This window comes from Lissotriton vulgaris, chromosome 11, assembly GCF_964263255.1.
Source record: "Lissotriton vulgaris chromosome 11, aLisVul1.2, whole genome shotgun sequence".
NCBI classification, from domain to species: domain Eukaryota; kingdom Metazoa; phylum Chordata; class Amphibia; order Caudata; family Salamandridae; genus Lissotriton; species Lissotriton vulgaris.
Window position 1 is genome coordinate 606,622,697 of NC_141699.1, and position 26,324 is coordinate 606,649,020.

The window sequence follows — 26,324 nt, forward strand, 5'->3', positions numbered from 1 at the left end:
AAAGAAGATTGGGCAAGCTCTAGGTAGAGTAACCCAGCGCATAGGAATGAACCATGGGCATATGCTTGAAGGGAAGCCACAAAGCCTCCGTAAGGCCAGTAGGGGCACCAGAGGGAGGTGGATTAATATTGTAAATTTGTGGCATGGACGTTCTGAAGGCTTCAACCTGTTGGAGACCCAACGATGGTCTTGGGAACCTGGGTCACATCTTGGTCAAGACTGGAACAGGCTCAGTTGAAAATGATGAAGCCAGAGTCAGATACTGTGCATGCAGCCGACATAACATAACCCAAGCAAGTCTAGAAGCTGAGGAGTCCTGTTTATGCAGTTTTTATTTTTTGTGCTGCTGCTTCTTCTAAGTACGTATGAAGAGGGTGGCCAGGAGAGGAAATTACCTCACTTTGTGATCCACTAAGTACTGCTTGGCTTTCCCTTCCCTAATGGCTGTCAAAAGTATGCAAGAGGATTTTTATAGTACTTGGAGGAGTCACGTTCAGGCTCCAGACACCACAGATGTCATATGGGTCTGTGATCACAAGTTTGTTAAATGTACAACACAATCTTTGAAAAAAACCTGTAGCCTGTGGTGGCGACATGCTTCCCGCATTGCCAAATAATTAGTAGTTCACGCTAAACCATTTGAAGTTGAATGGAGGAGGGGTGACATCACGTGACTAAGCCCAGGCGTCGTCCGCGTACGTGACGTCAGCGTGGTCACATAAGCCCCACCCCGGCACCTACGTCAGTTTTCTTCGGAGAACTTTACCGCACCACAACACGGAGCCACCAGACAAAAAACTGTGGGAGCCTGGGAACAGTGTGCGAAAGAGTATACAAAAAGGAAAGAGACCCCATAGGGAACAGTGCAACACTGCAGTGTCCAAGGGCAGGGAGAGAAAGAAGAACAGAGCAGAGCCCGAGGAGCCACCCTGCCAATACATAGACAGCCACCCCCCCCCCCCCCCCCCCTCTCCCCCGGAGACAGAGAGCCGGCCTACAACCCACACCCCGAAACAAGGAAGGGGAGACAGTCCCAACAGGCAGGAACAACCAACCTCCAAACCACCCAGCATAGATGGCAACCACCCCCCAAGAAACAGGGGTAAGGCACGACCAAAGGACCCCAACTCCAAGGTGGCAGAGGGGCAAGAACCCCTAGCAGTAAGAGGAAGGGAGGGAGGGTAGAGATTGGAGGCAAACCTCCCCAACATGGAGCAGCGGGGCATAGGAGCACCAGAACCCCAACTTCCCAGAACCAAATAGGAGGGAAGAACAGCAACCAGACGGAGCCACCGTCAAGAGCTAAAGAAGGTACTCACAGAAGACCTAGCCCCCCACCAGGAGGCGAGTACCGAAGACCAGCCCTGGGGCCCTCGCAGAATGGGGAGAAAGGGCGGGCCGTGAAGGAATCTGCGGCTGAATCGACTCTACCAGATGCATCGTTACCGAAGGTAAGTAACTCGTACATCTCAGAGTCTACTAGCCGTAGATTCCTTCACGAAGAATAGATACCCTAGCAAAACCCACGGGGAAGGAGGGTCTGCGAAACGACCCCACCAGTCTGGACAGGACCGGGGGCCCAGAGGGGGCCAGACCTGTAGACCAGGGAAGTAACCTCGTCCCTTCCAGGCAAGAGGACCCCCATCAGTCAAACACCAGCAACCCCAAGAGGGATGTAGGAGGAAGAAGGAAGAGTGGAGGGGCCTGCACACTCCCTAGATAGGGACCAAGGGCAAAGCCAGAGAGGCCGAAGCACCCCACTCCACCCCCAAGGCAACAGAGCTTCCACCAAATGCCAGGACAGGCAGAGGAACAAGAAGAAGCCTAGAAGGCCCAAGGAAAGAGACGAGCCCACGCAGAGGGAAGGCAACAGGCTAGCAAGAACAGCAGCTATAGCCATAAGCCGCCAAAAGCAAGGAGGACACAGAAACATCCCAGCTCTCAGCACAAGAGCAGGAAGGAAAGGAAATGCCCGGACCTACTACTACAAGGGTCGCGCACACAACCTCAAGAAGCAATAGCAACATACAGAAACGCCATGGAGAACAGGCACCAAAGGCAACCAGAACTCCCCAGCAGAACATAGCTATATAACAGCTACCACTACCCCACATAGGGTACGGTAAGTCCCAAGACACAGGAACCCTCTTTGGAAGAACTTCCGCAGCAGAGGAGAAAGCAAATGCGTCACGGGGAAAATAACAGCCCCACGGAAGGCTTGACAGCAGCCCAAAGAAAAACAGAAGGCCTAATCTCAGGGGCAAGTTTGTGTATCAAATCCAGCAAAAACACACACACACAGGCAATAAGGGCCATCCAGCAGCCAACCATGCCAAATTCCCAGCAAGGAGGACCCAATGGCCAGCAAACACCATCTACAGCAAGGGCAGCCAAAAGTCCCAAACCAAGCTCAATTCAGCAGTCACTGAGGAGGGGGAAGGAGGAGGAGGAGGAGGAGAATAAGGCGGGGGAGGAGGAGGAGGACGGTTCCCCGCCAGGAACCTCTGGATGGCGGAGTCAGCCGGGGCATGGAACAACAGGCTGCCATCAAATGGAAGATAAATGAGCCGCTCCCGAATATTTTCAGGGAACACGCCGTCCCGAAGTCAAGCATGGCGACGGAGGGCGACTGAGGAAGCCATGGCCCGGCCCAGCACCTCCGAGATGTCCAGAGCGGAGCGGAGAATTAACGACACTAGCTCCCGGCCATCCAAAGCATGATGCCGTAAGTCCACCTGAACAGTCTCCTGGGAAGCAGCGGATCCCAGAGACTCAGTCGAGTCCCACAAACATGAGGAGGCCCTCACCAATACACACAAGGTGTTAAGGGTCCGAAGGGCAGCACTGGTCAAGGCAAACATGTTGCGCCCCCAAGAGTCCAGCCAGCAGGCCTACGGGGACAGCGGAGTCAACAGTGGCGGCAGTGAGGGAAAAGCGGTCCACAAAAGTGGACTGGCAGCAGAGGGGTGTAGGGAAAGGCACGCCGGGTCATGCGGCGCCGGAAGGTGTCGGTGCAGAAGGTGTTGAGGCACAGGATCCCCAGAGGCGGGACGCCTCCATGCCCCCTTCAGGGAAGAAAGGAGTGAGCCCTAAAAGGGAAGCAAGGTCTCCCTTCCACCAGAGCCCTGGTGTAGAACCTCCAAGAGATGGTCTACCGGGAAATGAGCAATCGGGTCACCCATACACAGAAAGCCCACAGCCGTGAACACCGCGTGAGCAAAGGCCGCACCCGCCTCCGTAGCAGTACCCCTGCACGTCAGTGGGCGGCGTCCTGTGGCTCCGCGTCCGTCACTGGCGTTGTCAGCTCCGAGATGACTTCACGGAGAGTACTTAGGCGCCACCCATGCACGCGGACGTCAGTTCTGTACACTACTTTCCACACCAGGAACGCAGAGCCATGCAAGATACCGACCACTGGGGCATAAAACTAGGGACCTGAAAGGGATTACCTTAACCCTAGATATCGGTTCGCAGAACGGGGAGGATGGGTCGGGCAGTAAGGAATCTATCACTAACTAATGTCTCTTACAGATATATCGTTACACAAGTAGTAACTTGTGCATCTGAAAGAGACACGTTAGTGAAAGATTCCTTACCTTAGAATAGATACCCCAGCAATACCAACGCCGGAAGTGGGTCTGCAAACAGTATTACACCAGAAAGTCACAGAGCGAAGAACGGCCAAAGAAGCCGTCTCTCCAGACCGGACTGTCCAGGCAGAAGTGCTTTGTAAATGTGTGCAACGAGACTCACGTAGCTGCCTGACAAATATCCTGCAAGGGAACGCAGTGTCCCAAGGCAGTAGTAGCTGCAGGTGCCCTGGTCGAATAGGCACGCAGTCCCACAGGAGGCTCCTTCTTGGCCAATGAGTAACATGCTTTGATGCACAGAACGACCCACCGGGAGATGGTCCATTTGTGCACAGCCTGGCCTTTTTTGGCGCCCACGTAGCCAACAAAGAGCTGATCATCCACCCGGAACTGTTGTGTCGCCGCAGATAGAATGTGAGCACACCTTTTGGGTCCAGACAGTGGAGCCTCTCCTCCTCCCTGGAAGGATGCGGAGGCGGAAAGAAGGTGGGCAAAGTGATGGTCTGTCCAATGTGGAAGGGAGAGACAATCTTTGGCAAGAAAGGAGGATGGGTCCTTGGAACCACCTTGTCTGGATGAACCGAAAGGAGGTTTGGAAGAAAGAGCCTGGAGCTCACTCACTAATCTGGCAGAGGTGATAGCTACCAGGAAAGCAGTCTTTAAGGTGAGAAGACGTAAGGGACAGTTATGAAGGGGCTCAAAGGGAGCGCACATCAAAGAAGTCAAGACAAGATTCAAGTCCTACTGAGGCATTATGAAAGGCACAGGAGGAAACGTGTGTGTAATGCCTTTGAGGAAATGGTTAACAACCAGGGACTTAAAAAGAGAAGGCTTATCGGGAAGCCTCAGAAAGGCGGAGATGGCAGAAAGATAACCTTTGATAGTGCCCAAAGAAGAACCCTGCTGTGCCAAAATCAGAAGACACAGAAGAACCTCAAAAAGAGGGACACAAAGGGGATCCACAGCCTTTGCTGTGCACCATGCCACAAATGTGTTACACCTGCAGGAGTACACTGTCAGTGGAGGGACGCCTGGCTGCCAGAATGACATTACAGACTTCGGGAGGAAGGTCGAAAGCGGTCAACTGTCACCGCTCAATCTCCACGCATGGAGGCGTAGAAGGGACAGGTTTGGGTGGAGGACCTTCCCCTGCTGCTGTGACAGAAAATCCTCCCGAAGAGGCAGACTGATTGGGGGATCAACGCTCATACTGAGTATCATACTGAGTAGCTCGGGATACCCTACTCTTCGAGCCCAGTCCGGAGCCACAAGAATGACTTGGGCCCGGTCGCGCCTGATCTTCGTCAGCACTCTGAGCAGAAGTGGTATAGGCGGAAAGGCGTACAACAGACCGCAACTCCACTTGCGGCGAAAAGCGTCTCCAAGCGAGCGCCGCCTTGGAAATTCCAACACGCAGAACTGATGACATTGCGCGTACTCTTCGGTGGTGAACAGATCTAACCAAGGCTCTCCCCACTGCAGAAAGAGACCTTGCGCCACACCAGAGTTCAGACACCATTCATGAACCATCATGCACCGGCGGCTGAGTTCGTCCGCCCTGGCGTTCAGAGAACCTGCCAGGTGTTGAATCACCAAGGTAATGCCTTGATGTTCCAGCCACATCCAGAGGTGCAGCGCCTCCTGACATAGGGTCTAGGAACCCACCCGCCCTGTTTGTTGTAATACCACATGGCAGTGGTGTTGTCCATGAACACCTGCACCACACTCCCCCCGCCTTCAGCGCAAGTCAGATCGCCCGAAGTTCCAAAAGGTTGATATGGAGCTGTGACTCCGCCAGAGACAGAGGCCTCTAATCTCCACCTCTCCCAAGTGGCCTCCCCATCCCAGGAGGGACGCGTCAGTCACCACAGTGTGCTCCGGTTGGGGAAAGGAGAGGGATCTGCCATGGACCCAATCGTGATTAGTGAGCCACCACTGCAATTGTCGTGCAGCACCCTCGCATATGCCATCTGGAGTGTGTCACCAGCAGGATGCAGGAGGCCATTGGCCCAAAAGCCGGTGGGTCATCCTGACCGAAACCCGGGATAGAGGGTGAAAGGTCGGAATCATAGCCTGAATATCCCGGACTCGCTGTTCGGGAGAATAAACCCGAAACAGCGTCAAATCCAGAACTGCTCTGATGAAGGGGAGGGACTCAGGTGCAACTTCGGCACGTTGATGGAGAACCCCCGCATATGCAAGAGGTTGGCCGTAGTCTGGAGGTGGTTGACGACTGCCTGGGGCAAGCCCGCCTTCAACAACCAGTCGTCGAGGTAGGGGGAAGACTGACACCCTTGGCCTGCACAGGTGAGCTGCGACCACCGCCATTACCTTTGTGAACACCCGAGGGGCACTGGTGAGGCCGAAGGGGAGCACGGCAAACTGAAAATGCTTCTGGCCTACCGTGAACCGCAGGTAGCGCTGGTGGGACGGCAGGACAGGGATGTGAAAATAAGCGTCCTGCAAGTCCAAAGGTACCATCCAGTCTCCGGGTCGATGGCAGACAGGACCTGGGCCAGAGTCAGCATTTTGAATTTCTCCTTCCGAATGAAGTGATTCACGTCCCGGAGGTCCAAGGTGGGGTTCAGGCCCCCCCCCCCCCCTGTCCTTCTTGGGGACCAGAAAGTAGTGGGAATAACAACCACTCCCTACTTCCTGCTCGGGAACGTACTAGATGGCCCCCTTGGACAAGAGGGCAGCAACTTCCTGACGGAGAAGGTTCAAATGATCCCCAGACATGCGGTGACATCGAGGTGGCATGGCTGGAGGGGAGGACTGAAGAGGAAGGGAGTAACCTTTGCAGATTATCTGCAGCACCCACTTGTCTGATGTAATCTTGAGCCAGTGGTGGAGGTGGTGGCGGACCCTGCCCCCCACCGGCGTGGGGTGCTCCCTGAAGCTTGGATTAGGAAGGCTTGGAGGCGGAAGCAGTGGGGGTAGAGGTGGACTGACTCACACGCTGGTTCCCAGACCCGCCCCTGCGGAAGCCACGGCCGCAACTGCGCTGAGGCTGGTTCTGCACAGTTTTGCTGGAGGAGCGTGCCAGGGTGCCTCTGTCCTGGCCATGAAAGGAACAAAACCCAGGAGTGGCAGGGTGCTTTGTAGAAAGACCCAAGGACTTGGCAGTAGCCCGTGAGTCCTTAACGTGCTCCAGTGCATTGTCAGCTTTATCGCCAAAGAGACAGGAGCCATGAAAGGGCATGTCTATGAGTGAACTCTGGACATCGGGCGAGAACCCAGTCGAACGCAACCAGGCATGGAGCTGCAACGCCACAGTCGTGGAAATTGTCCTGCCCAACGAATCAGCGGTGTCTAAACCACACCTGATGGCAAACTTAGCCGCATCCTTCCCTTCAGCAATCGCTTGGGAAAGGACAGACTGGACCTCCTCAGAACACTGAGGCAACACCTGAGTAACGGAATCCCACACTGCGTGGGAGTAACGGCCCAACAAGCAGACGGTGTTAACTGACCGCAGCCCTAAGCTGGCCGAGAAGAACAAACATTTACCAAATTGTCCCAGCCTTTTAGAGTCCTTATCCAGCGGAGCCGTGGGAAAGGCACTCTGCGACGTTAGGGCTGAATGACCAGGCTCTCAGGCGTAGGGTGGGTGGTCAGGAAGGCGTGATCACCAGGCACCGGGCGATGACGCCTGGTGACGTTTTTATCCAGCGGCGCTCCCGTGGCCGGCCGCAACCAAGTGCCCAAAAGGACTTCGGTAAGGGTCTCATTGAAAGGGAGCAGCGGCTCCGACGATGCAGACGCCATCTAGAGCACCTCTGTAAGGAGGTTGGTTTTGAGGGCCACTGTAGGAAGGTCTAGATTGAGCGCCTCCGCAGCCCAACGGAGCACCACGGTGTAGGAGGCACCTTCCTCCATAGTAGGCGGAAGAGAGACAAACCCCGGGTCAGAAGAAACATCGAGTTCGCCCGGGGCCTAAAATGGCGGTCCATGGCAGCAAGAAACTCTTGCATCTGTTCGGAAGTCGCCGACGGACCCGGGTATGGCGGGTGGACCGCGGGACTCCCAGGCTGCCGAGGAGCCGCAGGGGAGTTCTTTAAATATCAAAGTCTTACAATCGGGTCTGCCAAGTTGCTCTTTTTTGCTAATTAATCTTTGTGCAAAGTTTGTATAGCAACGATACATTGACTCTTGTTTCATCATTTTTTATCTTTGAATGTTTCCAATTGTTTAATATATTTGCAAATGGTGTTTTGTAAAAACAATGGATGTTGTAAATAATTTTTGTTGGCAGACATAGTACCCCTCAATTGGTGCATCCCCTGCTCCACTTGATTGGGTACGTTGTATGATGATTGTGTGAGGTATGATTGAGAAACGGGTGATTTGTGTTGAATGAAGGCATGTGTGATTTGCTGTTTATTTTCTAATGTCCACTTTCATTGTTGGTATTTATTTTTTCGCAATTTTGTCTAACTTCAAATGAGTACATTTAAAATATTTTCTAAATGAATAGCTATTAAATAGCATCCAAATGCATTGAACGGTGGTCTGTGTATTTTTGTAAGACTTTGATATTTAAAGAACTTATCAGTATTGGCATTTTCGTTTGTTGTTGAACCTGATTGAACTGAGCCTTACTGATTAGAGCCAAACCTCCTTGTGTTACTAGTACTGACAAATTACGGCGGCAAGTCCCACAAGACTTGAAGCCGGGCTTCCCTACGTGCACCAGGAGAAAAAAGGGGAGACAAAAGTCTCAAAAAGAGTAATCAAAAAGTGACTAAGGTACATGCTCAATCCGGATCTGCGCTTGCTGGCGCGGAAAAAGAAAGAACGGACGTCAGCGCGCAAGTGTGGCGCCTAAGTACTCTCCGTGACGTCATCTCAGGGCTGAAGACGCCAGTGACGGACACCGAGCCCACAGGATGCCACCTACTGACGCGCAGGGGCCCTGCTAAGCATAACTTTCCGGATCCAGTCTGATGCCTGGGGATATTCTAAGGTAAGGAATCTATCACTAATGTGTCTCTTTCAGATAGGCTGTTTTTACAGCCTTTACATACATACACTGAGCCAGCCCCCATGCACATTAAGTCAGGACAGCAAGCTAGTTGTCAGGGGCAGAATGACAATGGGCTGCTCAAGCTGTCACAGCATCAGGTGTGCCTGTGAGGGGAAGGAAGGAACCCCTCAGTTTATTTGTGTCCCCCTCCCCGCAGACTTTGAAACTGGGGCACCAGGTTTGAGTCCCAGTGTCAGCTCAACATCCTGTGATTCTGGGCAAATCACTTAATCCACCTGAGCCTAAGAAGAAATTAATCTGACCTTCTGTATTTTTATTTCATGCTCATGTAAAGCGCTCCAATACCTCTGGGTCATCTTTGTGCTTTATAAATCTGCATGTATGTGTGGAAAGTGACACTATGTTTTTTATTTTTGCATTTACATAATAGCATCATTCCATTTGAAGGAACTTCCACATGAAGCTTGCAGCATGTAAAACAAAAATAACAATGCACCTTTCACCAGTCTCTGAGCATGGGAGGGCCTCTTCAGAACTGTAAAAATACTGGGAATATCAGAAAAAAACGGATGACTTTAAAAGGCCTACGGATGAAGAGGGCTATCTTAGGGTGAGAAATATTCCATGAGCAACAGAAAGAGCAGTAACCTCTGAGGACCTCTTTGTGGGCAGGAACCTCACGGATCCAAGTGTGAGCAGGAGCCTAATTGGATCCACCAGTGGAAATTATCTCAAGGGTTCTGAGAGTAACGGTGTTCTTTGGGAACTAACTGATGATAAATTAGAGTCTGGACATGCTAGGGAGTGAAAGCATTTATATTTTGCCCACTATCCCAAAGGGTCTCATGCTGATGATTAAGTATAAGCAGGGGACACTGGTCCCTGATGGTACTGAAGTCTCAAGCCCTAAGAGCATGATCCGCCAGAGACTGGCTGTTCACCGGGAAGGAAATATCCTTAAAGGATGAACTGAAACTTTAGAGACTGGTGGCAGACAGGACATTCAGGAATGCAAGACTGAGCACACGCTGCGGGACCTAAGGTCGAGATCCAAACTGAGCACGGGCTGCCGGATCCAAAATTGAGAAGTAAATTCATTGACCTCTGGGTGGATTTAAAGCCCTTGAGATGAGTGCCAGGAACCTGTGGGTGTGTTACAGTAGAATAGGTTTGATTCCAGACTTGGCAAAAGTTACTGGCCCTATAGTCTTTAAAATACTTTTATTATGGCACATGTTTACCAACATTACTTCCATGATCCTAAGCAAACAATGTTTTGCGAAAGGTTGCAATCCGCAAATGTGGGCCACTGTGCTTTGGCTGCCCAGGTTTAAGTGTCGCCCCAATCCAATCCTGGATACAGATATACTAGGGGTATGTTAAGTGTCAGAGACGCTGCAGACTGACTCAAGATGAAGGTAGGAAAGCTACTTTTCAGATCCATAATCCAGTTAATGACACACGTTGTTTGATGACTCTAGCTGGCTAGGCTGCAAGGAGCTAATTGCCTATGGGTAGATTCCTGCAGAGATAAAACTGTCCCACCAACCTTTTGTCAGAGGACTGCTCATTTACACACAGCACAGCCTGACAAGGATTACCTAAAACCCCAGGCTTCTACACTGTCTTAAAGGAGGAAAGTGGCACAGGCAGTAAAGATCGTGTCATTGGTGAGTGTGTGCGTTATAATCATGGGCAATCTCTTCAATACTCTGAAGACAAACAAAATCCTTGAACAGAGAGCCAGTATGTATCCTACTTTTGAGGCACATTTAATATGCCTTGTTTTCCCAATATTAAGGTAGTGCATCCTAAGTCTTCACAATGTTTTCACTGGCTATCTGACAGGTAAAAATCTAGGGTCAAGACAGCCAGAACTCGCCAAGGGATTTATGTATATGTGACTCAGAATAGCAAGGCCACAGAAGTTTCAATGCTAGGCAACAACAAAGAGAGAGAAAAAGTCAGGGGAGGAATGTGTCACACTGCATGAGGAAAGCCCACCCATTTTGTTCCTTCCGTTTTGGGTTTAGGAGCCATGAGCAACATCAAACTGTAATGAGGGTTAAGTCCACTATAGAAAAAAGGAATCTTGCCATTTTAACAGACACAGACACACACACACACAGACACACACACACAGACACACTGAAACACAGACACACACAGACACACAGGAACAGACAAAGGACCAAACTATAGGACACTGACAAAACCTTTAATAGTGAGGGTTATCAGGGCTTCTACACACAAGAGGTCAGTTAAAGAAGCACCATAGTCACCCTCATCGAGATTAGTGTTGCACTGTATGTACCCCTTTAATATTGTAGAATCTCCTGTGGATGCAATACTTGTAATTCTATAAAACGGCTCATGCAGGTTAAGTTAGTGACTACACAGACGCACATTTCAATGATGATTCCATCAACTAAAACTACTCAGCGTTTGGAGCCTTGCGGGCAGCTTTGTAACTGTGAAGAGGGCTGGGTCACAGTGCTCAGCAGTAGTGCCTATTTTTTCAGGTTTTCATTATTAGGCGGATGCCACTTATCCAACTACACAGGTTATGACATGATATCGTTAGCTTACAAGTGGAAAACAACAGTACATCTGCAGTAGCTGGGTGCCAGGTTGGGATGAAAGGAAGGTGGCCAATTATACATGGCATGTAAAACCTTTGTTTTAGGGAGTTAATTTGGGAATGGACTTTTAGCAAGGTGCTGTTTATATTTCTGGCTGGATTGGCTGCAGAACTATTAATAAGGATATTCTTGCATATATGAACAGACATGGGTCTGCCGGTGATCGTGCTGGCCTACAAACTTTTGCAGCCTCGATGAAGTCCTTTGTGGTCATGAGGCTGAAATTGAGTAACTATGGTTGTTTACATGATTTGCTTTCTAGTACACTGCACAGCACTGATAGAATTGTGATTGAGCAATGACTGAGCAACAAAGAGGGAAGTTGGGGGTCTAAAACGATTTGGAGGGGTGGACAGAATGCAGGTGTGCAAGGCACACAGCAAGGGAGAGTGGTGAGTCCTATGATTGTGCTGCCAAGACATCAGGATGTCTAAAGTTACTGCCACTTCAGGTACTGTGGTTGGGGGACCCCTTTTCCTATGAATTCTTCTAGTATGTCCGTTTTTGTGACTTTGAGGCCCATCATCAGCTTTCCCTGTTCAGATCTCCGGTCTCAAGTTAAGTTGTCTTGATCACTGTCTACTCTTCAAGCCACAGGTAATCTTTCCAGGTCACATGGCAGGTTACTCTGAAGCAAGGCAAGCATCAGGTGTCATGATGTTCCTGGCTCCAGTCAGGGTTTCCTGCTACCTACTCCTAGGCTGTCCTTCAGTTAAAAAAACAAACATCCATGCTGCTCACCATATAAAAGTTGAGCAGTGGCTATTCCTGTGGGTTTTTGCTGTACAGAAATTAGCAATTATTGGAAAGAATACATATTTAGTTCAATGATTACACACTGAGGCAGAAATATGCATCAGTTTAGTATCCATGCAATGACACATTTAATGGAGTCCACTAAACATGTATGAGTGAAGAAACCATAAGTGAGCCCATATTAATTTAGGAAAAATATAATGTTGCATGAATATGCACTACTAGAAAGGATACATAGTCCGCCAGGACAACTGTGCACTGCCTAGCTCCTTGTAGTCACTGTCTTCTACTTACTAAGATTGCAATGAATCAAATGCAGAATGGGTGCAGATAGGAACTGTGAAAGATTATTTGTAACAATATTATTTTGAATAAAGCAAACAAAGTATAATAAAACATCTGCACTGCTTCTGGATAATTAATAATACTCTGGCACCATTGACATAACTCCATGACTCAGTCTGGAAAAGTTAAGATACTTGTATAATGTGATGTGCTTTAAAAAAAAACAAAAAAAAAAACTTAGTATTAGAATGTGTTTCAAGATTTCTGAGATTCAGAGTTTTACTTTTTAGGTCTAGGTGCACATCACAGCAGTCACCTGACCATAGGTGATCAACAGAGAATTAGCTTTAAGAAGCACACCTAAGAGAGGGGCTTGGTCTACGCCCACATGTTTATTACCTTGAGTACAATATAAAATTGGGCAGAAAGCGTGTGCTGCCATTGAGAAACAGTGCTTGCTGTACTCCTGTGGGATCCTGAGGGGAGTTCAGTCACGTACAAATCACATAATCATGTGGCAGTGTGCAATAGGAAGACTTCTTTACTATGTGGTAATAGTATTGGCCAATAATATTCCTCAAGTATCATGATATGCTCACTGTGTGCATTAACTACACTGAGGATCATGTTTTGATTGATAGGCTAATCCTATTGACGAATAGAGGCTTTCATTAAAAATGTTTCCTCATTCAAAATGGCTGTGTCATTCCCATTAACACTGCAAAGGTTGTCCGTGCAGGTTTTTTTCTTCTTCATTCACGTTTGTGCTATGAAGAACAAGCAATTGGTTCTGCCCTTCCATCCCAATACTCCAACTATCATGTCTGTTGCTGGAGACCCAAAATGCCTCATAATGATTGTAGGAAAGTTAGATATACTTTCATGGTCACCCCACTGTTTGCTTGGTGTCAGTATGTTTTTGACTAGTCCGACTGGGATCCTACTCATCAGGACCCCAGTCACTGTGCTTTCTCTCTAAATTGGTCATGATAAGTACTTCTGTACACCCACAATTGTCTACTGGTGTACCCTTGTAAGTCCATAGTATATGGTACTGAGGTAACCAGGGCACAAGTACACCAGGGATCTCCAATGGGCTCCCATGGGTATTGTGCCACCCATGGGAGCTCACTTTAACTGTGACTACAGGCCTGCTATTGCAACCTGTGTGAGTTGGTGTTTGCACCTCTGACAACAGATATACGTTTCCTAATATCTGGGGTCACTACACTTAAAACCTACAAGTCACCCCTGTGGCAAGCTCTTCAGTCCTGAGGGCAGGGTGCTTTGTTATACGCGTGAGGGTGCCCCTGCATGATCAGGACACCCCTACAAACCCAGAGTTGATTCTCCAGGCTATGTAAGAATAGTCAGCCATTTTAATACATATAGTGGACATCAGTCATTACAAGATGTTTAATTATATATAGTGGCTGCACCGAACCAGTCATGTTGGGTATCAAACATGTTGGAATCATACACCAACACTGATTCCAGTGTTGGAAGCATGATCCCATATCCTCGGGTGGACTCTGGCACTCGAAATAGTGTCAGTAAGAGGGAGAAAAGGTGCAAGTCTCATGTGTTCATGGAGATATCCATTCATATGCTCTAGCCGAAGTGCTAATAGAAATAGATGGGAATCCACAGGTATGAAAAGTGGGAGTAGTTCCAGTACTCTCAGAGAAGGTTCTCCTAGGCACTGACCTTCCTCATTTTAATGACAATCTGGCATGTGTGACAAAACAAAACCCTATTACTGGCTGGCTAAGTGAAGCACCCCTTTGTAAGGATGAGATACAGAGCCCCAGGGAGAAGGAAAAAAATAACTAAGTCAGAAAAGAAGAAAAAAAGGGAAAAGTACAAAGCGAACTCTCAATCTCTATTCATTTGTTTTCTTCTCCTGAAGACAGATATACTCCTTCACTGAGTTTTGATGCAGCCCAGAAAGACGACAGTACCTTGATGAAGGCATGGAGCCAAGTGCAAGAAGACATGCATATTGCCCTGGAGGCGTACATTATGGACAGGAACACACCCATAAATACTTATTAGAACGTTTTTATTGGCCTGCTGTTTTTAGAGAAACTGCTCAATTTTGTGCTGCTAGTCCTAGGTGTCAATTAATGAATCTATTGAGAGAAAATTAAGTGCCTCTACACCGGTTACCTATCATTGTTGTACCCTTTCAACGAGTAGGGATGGACTTGGTCGGTCCCTTAATACCCTCAGCCAGAGGATATCAATATATCCAAGGACTTTTGGACTATGCCACATGATATCCAGGGGCTACTCCCCTCAAGCATTACCACCCATTCTGTAGCTCGAGCGATGATATTCTTCTTCTCCCAGGTGGTATTTACTCAGGAGATTTTTTCACAGACCAGGGAACCGCGTTAATGGCTCGCTTAATTAGAGAGATATGCAAGCTTCTGGCGATCCACCAGATCCGTGCAGCTGTAGATCCTTCCCAAACAGATGGACTGGTAGAGATGTATAACAGGACTATAAAAACTATCCTCAGAAAAAATATCAAACATACAGGGAGGGACTGGGACCGTAAATTACTCCTTGTCCTGTTCGCTACAAGAACTCACAAACAGAAATCCACCGGATTTAGTCCTTTTGAGCTTTTCTTTGGAAGGAAACCCTGTACCTTTTTAGAAATGCCTGCAGAACAGTGGAAGAGAACAAGGGAAAACCGTTGTTAGGATATACCAGGGCGTTGAAAGAAACTAACCACCCTATCGGAAGAGGTTCACTGTAATATGGAGAAGGCACAAAACAAGCAAAAAATATTATGACCAGGATAGCCAAGTAAGAGTTAGAAGTAGGTGATAAAGTGTTGATCTTTTTACCATCATCTGAAAAGAAACTTATAGCGAAGTGTCAGGGTCTATATGTTGTCACAAAGAAAGTAATGCCTGTTACGAATAAGATAGCTATTGCAAACACAAGATATGCTTGACCGATTTAACATAATTTGTTAAATAATGGGAAGACTACCACATCCGTAGACAAATCAGCAGCGACTGTACGGCAAGTGACCCTTACAGAACCCCAAGAAATGCCCTTCCAGCTTTTTGGTGAGGTAACAGTAGAAAAATCTCACATAGCACACAAGCGGACTCAAAAACAAATGCAAAACCTGAATGCTTTATTAAATCAGTTCCCAGGTCTTAGCTCTAGTATATGCAGAGACGAACCACCCAAATCATCCATGATATCACTGAAGCAGGTGGAATATTAAAGCTCAAAAGTTATCGGATAGCTGCAGCAAGAAGCCAGGCAGCAGAACAAGAGGTTGAAGCAATGTTGAAAGCAGATATAATCGAAACTTCTCAGAATGCCTGGCGCTCTCCCATAGTGCTCGTACAGAAACCGGACGGAAGCCTCTGGTTTTGCATTGACTTTCGGCAATTGAATGCCCATTCTAAATTTGATAACTATCATATGCCTCGGTGGATGAATTATCAGAGAGGCTAGGAGAGGCAAAAATAATGTCAACCATTGATGCAACCAAAGGATATTGGAAGATATCCCTCATTCAGTCCACCAGAGAGAAGACCGATTTTTCTACCTCCTCAGGGCTGTATTCCTTTAAAATCATGCTTTTTGTCCTTCACGGCGCACTGGCCACATTTCAAAGGCTTGTGGACATCTTGCTATGGGCACATCATCAATACGATGGGGCTTATCTAGATGACGTAGTCATATATAGTCCCGACTAGGAGACCCACTTACACCACTTGAGAAAAGTTTTTGATACTTTAAAACAAGCAGGCCTCACAATGAACCCTAAGCAAACTACTCTAGCCACAGATCATATAGAATACTTGGGGTACTCTATAAACGGGGGAACATATAGCCACAACATAATAAGCTAGAAGCCATACAGAACATACCTCAAACTACAACAAAGAAAGAAATACGAGCCTTTGTGGGTCTTGTAGGGTATTATCAACGGTTTATTTCTCAATTTTCGGAGGTTGCTAAGCCACTCACTGACCTGCTCACACAGAAACACAAACACTCAAATAGAATGAACTAAAGTTCACAAACACAGCTTTTAAAAACTGAAGTATCTTATGTCATGTCCCTGTGTTAAACTAGACAGATTTTTTTTGTTTTTTTTAAAACAGATGTCCCCCAAACAGACGCTTATGACCGGGGGTTAGGCTGTGTATTATCCCAAACAGACCCACATGGTCTTCTGCAGTCCATATTGTTTTTATGCCAAAAGTTGTTTCCTCTGGAAGTACGTTATGCAACAATGGAAAAAGAATGCTTGGCCATTAGGTGGGCCATGGAGGCACTTCAATATTACTTTGTAGGCCGTACCTTCTTTATCTTTACTGATCATGCCCCGCTGACTTGGTGGCCACCCACAAGGACACAAATTCCAAGGTACTTCAGTGGTTTTTAGCATTACAGCTTCTCTCCAGTTTAGACACTCAAAGGACCAGGAAAGTCACAAGGAAATGTTGATTACTTGTCCCGGTATCCAGTTTCCGTATGGCATCCATACCTAGGGGAAAGGCAGTGCAATCCGGCATATACTATGACTGAGATTTCCAAGATGACCACCACAAAATCCCTTCAAGGTGAGGAAGACGATGTACCAGTCTGTAAAACACCCGTGATGAGGATGTAAAGAGACAAGCCCATTAGAAATGTCGGAGACAGCTGACATCAGTGTGGAAGATCAGGACGGATAGAGGAAGTGGACCGGAGAATGAGAAAACATGAGCAATATTGAAGAGTGCGAATTTACAAAGGCGAATGAGTCCCTGGAACTGGGAGAGGAGCCACAGAAAGAACACGGAGGAGGACTTGGAGCCGAACCCACAGAGGAACTGCCCAGAGGCAAAGCCTGTAAGTCCAGCCGTCTCCAGGGGGGAGAGGACGCTGTGACACCCCTTGCCACGACCCAGGAGAGCCATGGCCTCAGGCAAGTCTCGGTCCTTCATTGCTTTGCAATCGGGAGGTGGTGGGCGGTTGGAAAATGGGCCGCACACAAACACAAGTGGCAGAGCACTGCACAGGGAAGTGGTGACGAGAGACTTAAGTATAGTAGCTCAATTGTCCACTACACATTGTTTTCTTTTATTGTTGTTCTTACTTTTATGGGGGCATTCGTCTCCTGACGGGACATGTACCAGAAAAGCCCCCAGAATTAAGTTATTGGGAGAACGACTCATTACTAACCAAGAAGGACATTTTGTTTTTGTTTATTCAGTTGTGTAGTTCAGAGGAAAAAAATAAAATAACCACAGAAACTGTTGTGAGGGCCTTGGTTACTTTAAAGGCTCACTCTAATGTACTCCCTGGAGTGGACATTATTTATTATAAAGTCCAAAGAGTGACCCCATCACCTAAAGCCGGTATTTTTAGAACTTTTCTGTGCATACCTCAAACTGCAAATAGAAATAGAAAGCACTTTTAATTTTGTTCTAGGGCTGCATTTATGATCCATGACTAAAAATTAAAGGAAATAAAGATAGAAACGTCGGGTTACAAATATAGTGTCACGACTAGGCCTTTACAGGCTCTTTAAACAACAAATAGCCAGAATTTTTCTTATGGAAAGGTGGCAACCCTACTCGTGATATGCCTTTTCATGAAATGCATTCTCCCATAAAAGTAAAACACAACTGTAAGAAATAGCCAGAGTGGGGGCCAAGGGAGTATTGTAACCAGTTAAAAAAAAAAGTCTCATTAAATAGTTAACATTAGCATGTAAATTAAATTTTTTTAAATTGTGAAACACTCGGGTATGGCGGAGATAAGATGCCAGAAGCTGCCCAACTGATGCCACACTTATGAGTGGGCTAAAGAACGGTGATGGATTAAACCCATATCTTTTGACTGGGTGTGAGTGTTTGATTGGTTCAGATGCTCCGTCCATTACCACCCCCTTTTGTACCCCTTTTGGCCACCATAAGTGTGGCAGGGTATGCTCAGACGTGAGTCCCTTGCTCACTTTGCCACTGGATTCAAGCAAGCCGGGCTGAAGACGGCTGGAATGCCAGAAACCAGTCCTCGGAAGCTTGTTTCCGGTCCAGGGAAGGCATGGCTTGGCAGTTCGGGCTGGACTGTTCCCATGAGGCACAGGGTCAGACTGATTTGCATATAGCCATGTCTGAACTGGGGTGGCAGAGTGGGCTAAAGAACGGTGATGGATTAAACCCAGATCTTTTGACTGGGTGTGAGTGTTTGATTGGTTCAGATGCTCCGTCCATTACCACCCCCTTTTGTGCCGCAACTGATGCCACAGCAGCTTAAGCTGCAGCAGCCCGGGTTGAGAAACACGGGGGGTCTAAACCCCTTTTAGCCCTATGGGCATTGCACGCCTGCCTAGAGGCAAGCGCCTAGTAACGAAACACTAATTTGTCTTCAGCCACTGGCCTGCTAGGAAACTTAGGGGTCTTACAACTGAGGGAAGGGATCACAAGAACAAGCAAACAGATATTCAGAAGATCACATCTGACATTGAATACTGTCCTTCCACTGAAAACATTCAGTATTTATTGTGTACTCACTTGCTCACATTCATCTTCACAGAGGATTTCTAAAATCATGTTCTCACCACGACTGCTTTGCTGGAACACTTGCACGCCATTTTTCTTCAAATAAAACTGAAAATAAAAAATAAAAAATACATAATGGATTCTCTATTTTCACATGCAGTAATATAAAACATCATATAACTCCTTGTCTACAATTAATGCCTACATTTAGAGCACATATTGGTAATAGTATAGTTATAACGAGAAAACAATTTCTTGATACGAGATAATCAGTCACCATTGCCCTTCTTAGACATATAGGCAAAAGACAATATTTAGCCATTGTCTAAACCAACTTGATATCAGAGTAGATATTTGTTAAATCTACCTATGCTGCTTTTTTAATATTGGCGGAGCGAGCATAGCACGTAATAAAGTTTCCTTATTTCTGCTCACTCACCCAATTTTATATATCTTCACTCACCCTTTTTTTGCACACCCTTTTCTCACAGCACTGCAAATCATGCACCCACCAAACGAATTGATGGGTAGTTTGTGACACTCTACCACTGTTTGGCCGCCACCTGGCTCTTGGGAGGTTATACCAACTGACCCCCCCTTGACTGAGCCAGCGGCGTACCAATTATTGTGAGTAACAGGAATGCCAAATGATGAAGGGCGGTTCCGTGTGGTGACTGATGGATATCCTGTAAGTGATCACTGGTATCCAGCAATTCTCTCTATCACGGTTAGATGAGTTGACACTGTTCTGTTAGTTTAATGACCCATACATAGACTGGATAGACCTTCTGACACTCTTGTTTTTTTACATAAACCTTTTTTGTATCATAAAATAAATGTAAAACAAAATGTAGAACATCTTCTAATAGGTGTTTATATCACTCAAAAATTGACCAAAAGGAGGCATGGCCACGCAAGTCGTTATCCTCATGGGCGATCGGACGTGATCGCACCGGCTCCGTCGCCTCAAGGCTGTTGTGGACAAACCTAAAGCCCCAATGTAGCCTAAACGCAGCTCAATGGGAGTTAATGCGGGGCAAAATTGATTGCAGCGGAATCTGCGGGAAAACGGCTGCGGCTGAACACTGCTCGCGGAGACGAGAGGTGAGGCCCAAGATCGCGGGCGTGTGGCCGCACAAACTGATCCAGAGCTGCAGACCCGGAGTGAGGACGGGGTCGCAGGCACTTCACTGCTACCCGACCCAGAGCGCCGCCGCATGCACTCTCGGAGAGGACACTGACAAGTAGACGCCCGCGGTTCCACTTACCGCCGAGAGGCTCAGCACTGAGAGCAGCAGATGTGCGCCTTGCACAGATCTGGTGCAGATGAGAGGCTCCTGACATCACTGGAGGTAGGCAGGGGCTCCTGCCTCATATTAAAAGCCCAAATCACCCGCGGGAGGGAGCTGGAGGACATGGGGGACCCGTGTTGCAGCAGCAATGTAGTGGGGAGCCCTCCTTCAATATTGCCTGACTTCAACATGGCAGACTCAGACCCACAAAGAGGTTTTACCATGCACACGCTACTGATACAAGCCTGAACTTTCTTTGGCACCCAGCGCAGGCACAGACGCATAACGATACTGGAAGCCAGGGGACAGTTCGCCTTTAAATGGACACCAGGGATAAGCAAGGAGTGGCTGACCCCAAGATGGCCACTGCAGATTGGTCTTCCTCATAAGCACTTTCCGCCCCCTGGGGATGTGGGATCCAGCATTTGTTTACAGGGCGACAGAGCCTTTCTAGAGAGTGATAACAGCGGCATGAGAGAAGCATTCAGAAGAAGACTGGGACTCTGTGGAAGCGCTGGTTCCTATTAGAGACTGCATCTATGCCACCTAAGAAGGTGACCTCTGAGGTGTCTAGCTACTTTACGCCTGCGGAGAAGACTCAAGCTCAGGAGAAAGACACTTGTTCCAGTTATGGCTCTGACCAAGGAGGATCTGCTCAGCTCTTTGAAAGAGTTTAAAGCAGAACTCCAGGCTGAACTAAAAAGTAGACCTACAGGCCTCCATGGCTCAATTGAACACCGATCTCTCAGAAAAAAATGACCTCTCTACAACAGGTCGTGGACTCTATCGGCACGAGCGAACGAAGACCACAGAAGACCAGGTACAATTCCTACATTAGCAACTCCAACTGGCCATGTTGAAGAATGAAAACCTGAAAAACAGGTCAAGGAGAGAAAATATATGGATTAGGGCACCGGAAGAGGGGGTAGAAGGTCCAGATTTAGAGGCATTCGTGGAAGGCCTTTTCACAGAGACACAGGGCCCAAACGTTTAAAAATTAAATTCGAAAGGGCGCACAGGGTGGGTCCGGCTCTACCGGGCGATAGACGTCGCGCTTGAGATGTCCTTGTCAAACTCCATTCCTACAAGGTCAAAGAAGCTATCCTACAAGAATCCAGAAAGAAAGACTCCATCACCTTTCAAGGATTTCGATGCATCCTATTCCAAGACTTGGTGCAGGCGACCCTGCAGAGACAGCAATCTTTCAGGCCTCTCGCGGAGAAGCTCAGACAGGTCCAAATAAGATGTCGATTGACTTATTCCTTTGGGCTAGCGTTCGAATATAAAAACAGACAGTCATGTCACAGAGCTCAAAGAAAGTATGGAGCTCCTCGAGATTCCAATGCCAGACGATGAGGCGTTTAGCTCGCAGTCAGGCAGGAGTGCCCCGCTCGGTCCAATTCCACAAAATGGGAAAGAATCACTAAAGGACGTTCATCCAGGTCCTGATTCACAGACAGCTGAGGGAAAGGAAGGTTTGCCTGGAAATAACACTCACGTGGAGGCCAGATACTTGTAAACGTGCAGGAAAAGACCCACATCACGTGTGATGATCAAAGGGCAGGAGGATAACGATTTGGGCGAACTTTAACCCACATCAGCCTACAGCAAGGAGGCGATCAACAAAGAATGAACACGTGCTTCAACCGAACAATGCCTATGGGGTCACACACACGATGACGAGGAGTGGTCAACATCTTTACGACACAGAACCCAGGAATGCACAGAACTTTAAGGCTGCTCGACAAGAGGCAACGCATAGACTACGACTGACGAGAGAGCAAGGGGTCCGGGAAAGGGTATAATATACCCCACGTTTCCCAGGAGTGATCGTGAAGCGCACAACAAGGACTCCTGCTCCAACTGCCTTAGGTTACGTTGGATATCGCTATTGAGACAGCAAGGGGACGGGCGAGGGCCTGAACCCCGGCTTGCCGCTCTTCACGAGAACTGTCGTAACAGCAGGGCACGTAAGGGTCCTGCGGACAAACACTGTTATTTGTTTTGGTTATGTTTTGAATTCAAAGGGAGGGTTCGGGTGGAGGGGGGATGGTGGAGAAGCAAAGGGAGAGGGGGTGAGACACTGCTATGTCACATGGTGATCTAGATTGTCGGAGGAGCAAAGACATTGGTGAGCAGTAACGGGGAGGGAAACTATGGAATATCCAGGGGGGCATATGGCGAAGGGGCGGGGATACCTCATAGGACCAAATGGCAGAAAATTTGGAAGTACCTGGAGGACCACCAATTCGATGTGGTGACGCTCCAAGAGACTCATCTTAAAAGGCTGGAAGAGTTGAGGCTTAGACACAAAAACTATTCACTTATATGCAGGTCATCAGCCAAAACGAAGCATAATGGGGTATCATTGATGTTTCACAACAACATTACATTCTAGACTAAAGGCATCCAGACAGACGTGTGGTAAGGGTAAAAGGGAAGCTCAGGGGTAGATCTGTGACATTTCTTTCGGCCTATGTCCCTAATTGAGGTCAAAGGGCATTTGTGAATTCCCTACTGAACATGGTGAGTGGATTTGCCGAGGGTCACATAATTGTAATGGGGGACTTTAACCTCACTTGGCATCCCACAGACAATAGTTCTCAGCCGCACAGGTCCATGGGAGGCAGATTCCCTAAAACAAGCATTTTTAAATCTGGGGTACTTTGACGCATGGAGATTTCGAAATCCATCCATCAAAGCTGGCTAGAATCTTTAGAGAGTTTGGGTTCATCCCGGTTTCTTACGCGGATGATACTCAGCTCTTGTTTCCTTTCAGAGCTCTCACCGACGAAGTGAGGACATCCTTTTCCGAGGGCATGAAAGCTGTGGCTAAGTGGATGGCATCTAACTACCTTCAATGTAACCTAGGCAAGGCGGAGTTCATGCTTTTTGGGGAGGCTAGGATCATGTGGACACCGGACTGGTGGCCGCGGGATCTTGGCCCAGTGCCTGAACCTAAACAGTTCGTGAAAAATCTAGGGATACGCCTTGACCGTGAGCTCTCCCTTAAACAGCATGGCAACTGGGTGGTGGGCTCATGCTTTCACGTCATCGGTCTCTTGCGAAAAGTCTTTCCCCTGCTGCTTGACTCTACTAGAATAACCCTGGTGCAGGCTCTGATATTGAGCCGTTTTGACTATTGTAACAGACTCTTGCTGTCAGCCAATGAGGGAGTACTAGCTAAACTCCAGGTGGTACAAAACACGGCAGCTAGGCTGGTGTTAAACGCCCCGCCTAGATCACCATCTAAACCCCTCCTGGAAAAATTACACTGGCTTTCAGTTCGAAACAGGATTAAGTTCAAAATTTGCTGCCTAATTCATAAGAGCCTAAATGGACAAGGGCCATTTTACTGGACAGACAACTTTATCCCATATAACCCTGTCCGGTTTCTTAGGTCTAGCAGCCAGCTTTTACTGAGAGTGCCAGCTGCGAGGAAGGCCAGACAGGGCGGCAAGGGTTTGTCCGTCGTCGGGCCCACTCTATGGAATAAGCTCCCTCTCGCGCTTAGGCAATGCTCAGAACATCTGAGCTTTAAGAAACAACTTAAAACGTTTCTGTTCCAGACCTAATTCACTGAATCTCTCATACTGATTGCTTACAACCATACTTCTTGTCGGCTTTGTCTGTTTTTTTTTCTTCTGTGCGCAGAGATACTCCTGACTGAGTCGATTCAAGCGCGTTACAAACCCGCAAATAAATAAATACATAAATAAAGATTACAGGTACTACTCACATGCCCAGCAAACCTACTCCAGACTGGACTACATCTTTATGTCCCAGGACCTACAGGGCACCCTCCAGAGAGCTAAGATCCTTCCTATCTCTCTTTCTGAACATAGTCCCGTGATGGCAGGCCTGAACTGGAGTGGAAAGACGCAGGGTTTCACAAAATGGTATTTCCCCGCCTCACTGACGTGGGACAAGTTGTGCCGCGATGAATTACAGCTAGCGATTAAAGACTTTTTCCATACAAATGACCCGGATGACACATATCCCTAGAACAATTGGGACGCTTCTAAGGCGGTCATTCGGGGGAAGGGTATAGCAATGGTATCGGTGCTAAATAAGGAAAGGGCAAAGGAGCGGGAGGACCTGAAGGCAACACTATCCCAAGTGGAAAGGGAATACAAACAGAACCCCACGCGTAGCCTTAAGCGCCAGCTGAGTTCCCTCAAAGGGAAACTCGGGGCAATCTACACGAACAGAGCTGAATTCACCCTGCTCCGTCTTCACCGAGTGCTTACGCACAGGGAAATAAGGTGGGCACACATCTGGCGAGACAGCTTAGGTAAAAAAAGGACGAGCGAGTTTATTGGAGGAATTCACAAAGAGGTGGGGGTTAGAATAAGATTACAGGGGTATAGCCTCTCTGTTTGGTGCTTTTTACCAAGATCTCTATATAGCAACGCCCCCTGACGCTACGGCAGTTAGATTACTTAGACTCGCTCGCTCTCCCTAGGATTTCAGAAACTTGGAGAGACCAGCTAGACACCCCAATCTCTGAAGAGGAAGTGCAAATCTCCATTGGAGGGCTTAAATCTCATAAGTCCCCGGGGACAGACGGATTAACAGCTGTCTTTTACAAGGCATACACACCCGAACTACTGCCCCATCTGACAGCCCTATTTAATGACATGGCAACGAGACAGGCGGTTACCCCCACCACGGCACTCATCACAGTAATCCCAAAGCAGGGGAAGAACCCACAGCATTGCACCTCATATAGGCCGATAGCTCTTTCAAACCTGGACGCTAAGCTTTACTCAGCCATTTTAGTGACCTGTATAGAAAATCTACTCCCGGACATTATCCCCCCGGACCAGTCCGGTTTTATAAAAGGGAGACAGAAGCATGATAACATCTGCAGGACGCTCCATCCTATCGAAAAAGCCAATAAGTTTAAGAATCCGGCGATAGTGTTGGACTTAAATGCGGAAAAAGCCTTCGAAAGGGTGGATTGGCACTTCCTGTTTCTTACCCTGGAGAGGTTTGGATTTGGGGATACGTTTTTAAGAATGGTACGAGCCAATTATTTAAGCCAGCACTCTAGAGTTCAGCTTACTGGGGCGAGCTCAGCATTCTTTGAGCTGGGACGAGAAACAGGACAGGGGTGCAGTTTGTCCCGATTGCTGGTCGCTCGGAGTATCCAGCCGCTGGCAACCAGACTTGGGGCAAATCCGGACATTCAAGGGATTAGATTTGGGGGTGATAAACATAAGGTGTTACTATTTGCGGACGACATCCTGTTAAACCTCACGGCTTCTAGAACGTCCCTCCCAGCATTACAACCGGAGTTAAAAACATTTGAGGGAGTGGTGGGCTTCCGGGTCAACTTCTATAAATCTTCAATCCTTAACCTAACATTATTAGAGGGGGAGAGGCTACTAATACAGGAGGAATCTCCATTCGCATGGGCTAAGCACAGCTTGACTTACTTGGGAATTCAGATTACCCCATGTATAGAAGTTCTATTCTGGGGAACTTCCCTCCCCTAGGTAAAACAGGAACTACAGTGATGGAAACCCCTGTTCATCTCGTGGCTGGGCAGGATCCATGCAGTCCAAATGACCCTTCTCCCTTAAGTGCTCTACCTGTTCCAGGCACTCCCAACAGAACTAGATAAAGATTATTTAAAAGGACTACGGTCTCGGATACTCTGCTGCATCTGGCAAGATGGTAGGGCGTGGTTACCCTTCCACATGTTAAGGAGACCGAGAGAGGAGGGAGGGGTGGCTCTCACAGACATCGAGCTCTATTATATGGCAGCACAGTTGAGGGTTATCACAGAAAGGTCCATGCGGGAATCGGACAACCACTGGCTCCACATGGATTGGGCAATTGTGGGCAGGACAATTTGGGATGTGTTGTGGAAAGCCAAAAAGGACAGCCCAGCTAATGCATACCTTAGCACCCCTACCAGGACCACGCTTAAGGCTTATGACTTGGGACAAGGTAAATAGGAGCAGGGGCTGGACCTCTTTTCCATCTCCCTATACCCCTATATATTTTAGCCCGAAATTCCCCCAAGACCTCAAAGAAGGGCCATTGGACGCATGGTGAGAGGGAGGATGTAGGATGATTTCCGATTTATTCCACAACATTTTCTCTATGTTGATAATTGTCAACAGGATTTTGGGGTACTGCACTCAGAGCACTTTCACTACCTGCAACTTAAACATTGGGCACTACACCAACAGGTTAGAGATGCAGCAACTAGAGACCTGACCCCGATAGAA

At 47.9% G+C, this 26,324-nt stretch overlaps 1 protein-coding gene across 1 annotated transcript in view; it reads right to left on the reverse strand.

Annotated features, from left to right (window-relative positions):
* The window catches only part of XRN1 (5'-3' exoribonuclease 1), a 1,308,150-nt gene that overhangs the window by 890,302 nt on the left and 391,524 nt on the right, over positions 1–26,324 (reverse strand). Inside the window, exon 18 of the mRNA XM_086943712.1 lies at positions 18,803–18,898. Coding sequence (XP_086799838.1) covers positions 18,803–18,898 — 96 coding nt within the window. The remainder of the gene's footprint in view (positions 1–18,802; positions 18,899–26,324) is intronic.